The 2,453-nt window shown below is 26.8% G+C and overlaps 1 protein-coding gene across 1 annotated transcript in view; it reads right to left on the bottom strand.

The window, feature by feature from the left end:
* LOC21388118 overlaps nucleotides 1–755 on the bottom strand; it is a 1,839-nt gene extending 1,084 nt beyond the window's left edge. The window contains exon 1 of the mRNA XM_024172424.1: nucleotides 645–755. Coding sequence (XP_024028192.1) covers nucleotides 645–755 — 111 coding nt within the window. The remainder of the gene's footprint in view (nucleotides 1–644) is intronic.
* Between the last annotated feature and the right edge of the window lie 1,698 nt (nucleotides 756–2,453).

Below are 2,453 nucleotides of genomic sequence, written 5' to 3' on the forward strand. Positions count from 1 at the left end.
GTAATTAATTAAGATCATAGGGATTGGGTGACATGGACAGATAAGAATGATGAAAATTATCAGACGTAATGCTTTTTAATGGAGAAAAACATGAATTAAATTAAGGAATAAAACATTGAAGTTGGGAGAGACGCCTTTTAAACCTCAAATAAAACTATTTCCTTTCTAATTTGAGGCATATTCAAACGTGGAAGGAAGATACGTGCATGTATTTTCATGTTGATCACTTTAACAATAAAATTGTATTGTTTTCCGGCTTAATTTTATTGTTGAGCTCTTGAGTTCGAATTCTACGTATTCTTTTAAGGAGCTTTCTAATGTTAGGTGTACGTTTTTAAACGTTAAATTTAATCAAAAACATAATATATATATATATATATATAAGTGATAAAATTTGATATAGATCTGATATTAGTTCAAAATAGATCTAATAAAGAGTTCAGTAGAATTCTCTTTTTTAAATTATGTCATTTCTATACATAAACAATTCGTAGTACTAGAGATAAATGTTTTATATGGAAATTAAACCAATATAAAACACATAACTAGTGATAGAGGTATAAATAACATAAATATATATGTATATATATATATATATATAGACAAAAATACTGCAAGGAATATATACATAGTAAACAACTTACTTGCAGCGGCCTTGTGGCTGCAATGGCAAAAGCTCTTGATTTGGAAGCGCTTTGAGCTGTGAGTGAAGGCAAGAATTTTGAAAGTTTTGAAGTGAGTTTTAAGCTTGACATCCTCTTAAATCGTCGCCGTTGTAAAGTTGCTTAGGCAAGAGCAGTTTTGAAGTCCTTTAATTCTTGATGATAATATATATAGAACTAAAATTAGTCTTGTAAATGTGGAATTAATACGAAGGAATTTATATGTGGCACTTACTGATTACTCTCGTAAACACGTGTGAAACATGGAGAACATTTCTCCCTTTCATGGCCAAAACGTACTGATTTTAGTTATCAATTTGGAGCCGTTCGTTCCCTGGTCTGCTGGTAGTTTTCCTAGAGATTTGCATTTGCTTATTCAAAACGTACGTACATACATACATAGATTGTGTATGCGTGATCAAACCACAAAAAAGTTCGGTTTTACATGCGATCTCACGTAACATACAGAAGTGAAAATATAACATAAGAACGTTACACCACTTTTAAAGAAGTACAACATAGTCTTTGTACGAATACATATTTTGATGTTACACATCTGCAACATCAATGCTATACGATGATTTTGTTGGGATATATGCCCATAAATTAAATAAAATGTAAATATTTTACTGATTATCAATGAAATAAGGAATTTTTTCAATATTATTTTACATGCATGTGATGTTTTATAAATATCAAAATCCCTAGATTATTTTATATGTAACTTTAAATATTGTATATAAGTGTTATATGCAAAGGATAATATTTGAAGTAAAATAATCTAAACTTGTCCGTAATTATAAATTAAAGTTAGGATCTTTAATTTAAAATTACTAATGCAGTTCATTACATTCTTAATGAAACAATCTTATCCTAGATTGTTAATAATCAAATTATTGGAATGAAAGCATTTTATGTAATATGATTACATAGGATCATAACGTGATTAATTATGAATCTCAAATAAATTCTATTATTAAATAGAGTATTCAATATTAATCAATGATGGTCCTATATGAATTAATCTTAATTCTGAGTAATTAATAGACTCTTATTTACGATATTATGTTCTTTGACATATTGAGTAATGACACATGTGAATAGTGTCAAAATCTTGGTATAATGGGAGCAAAATAAAATAAATAGCTGGAAATTTTAATTTACAAGATGAAATCCATTCATTCATAATGAAGTAGATTGATGGTTCCCAAAAGTGTTGATTTGGGACTTGAATAATAAGAGCGCTCAATTTTATGATTTGATCATAAAATATATTATTTATTAGAGGATCAATGGTACTTATGGAGAAAGATATAATTAAAGAGGTCAACGGAAAATACCTAGCTTTAATTATGAACCGTTTATGGAGGATTAATTCATATCTAGTGACTATATCAATGGACAACACAAATTCCGTGAACATAATTACTTTATAATTTTAAGAGTGTAATTCTAAATTTATAGTGGAGTAATTTAGAATTAATAATTTTGATATATTAATTAAGGTGTTAATTAATTGTCAAAATTATTTGAGCTTAAAATTATAATGTTTATAATTCCTCTCAACGGCTCTATAAGATTAATGTAAACTGTATATATATCATATTAGGTTATGATCATTAATTTAGAATAGAGAATTCTAAATACACATATATTAATTAATTCGATTAATTAATATTAAATTTTTTTTAAATTAATATGGATGAATTTAATCATTTTTATAAAAAGAGAGAAACTTTTTTTCTCATATATATATATAAGAAAGGAAACGTGCAGCTCATAAGTGCACGT

This window comes from Morus notabilis, unplaced genomic scaffold (genome assembly GCF_000414095.1).
Source record: "Morus notabilis unplaced genomic scaffold, ASM41409v2 Scaffold447, whole genome shotgun sequence".
In the NCBI taxonomy this organism is placed as follows: Eukaryota; Viridiplantae; Streptophyta; class Magnoliopsida; order Rosales; family Moraceae; genus Morus; species Morus notabilis.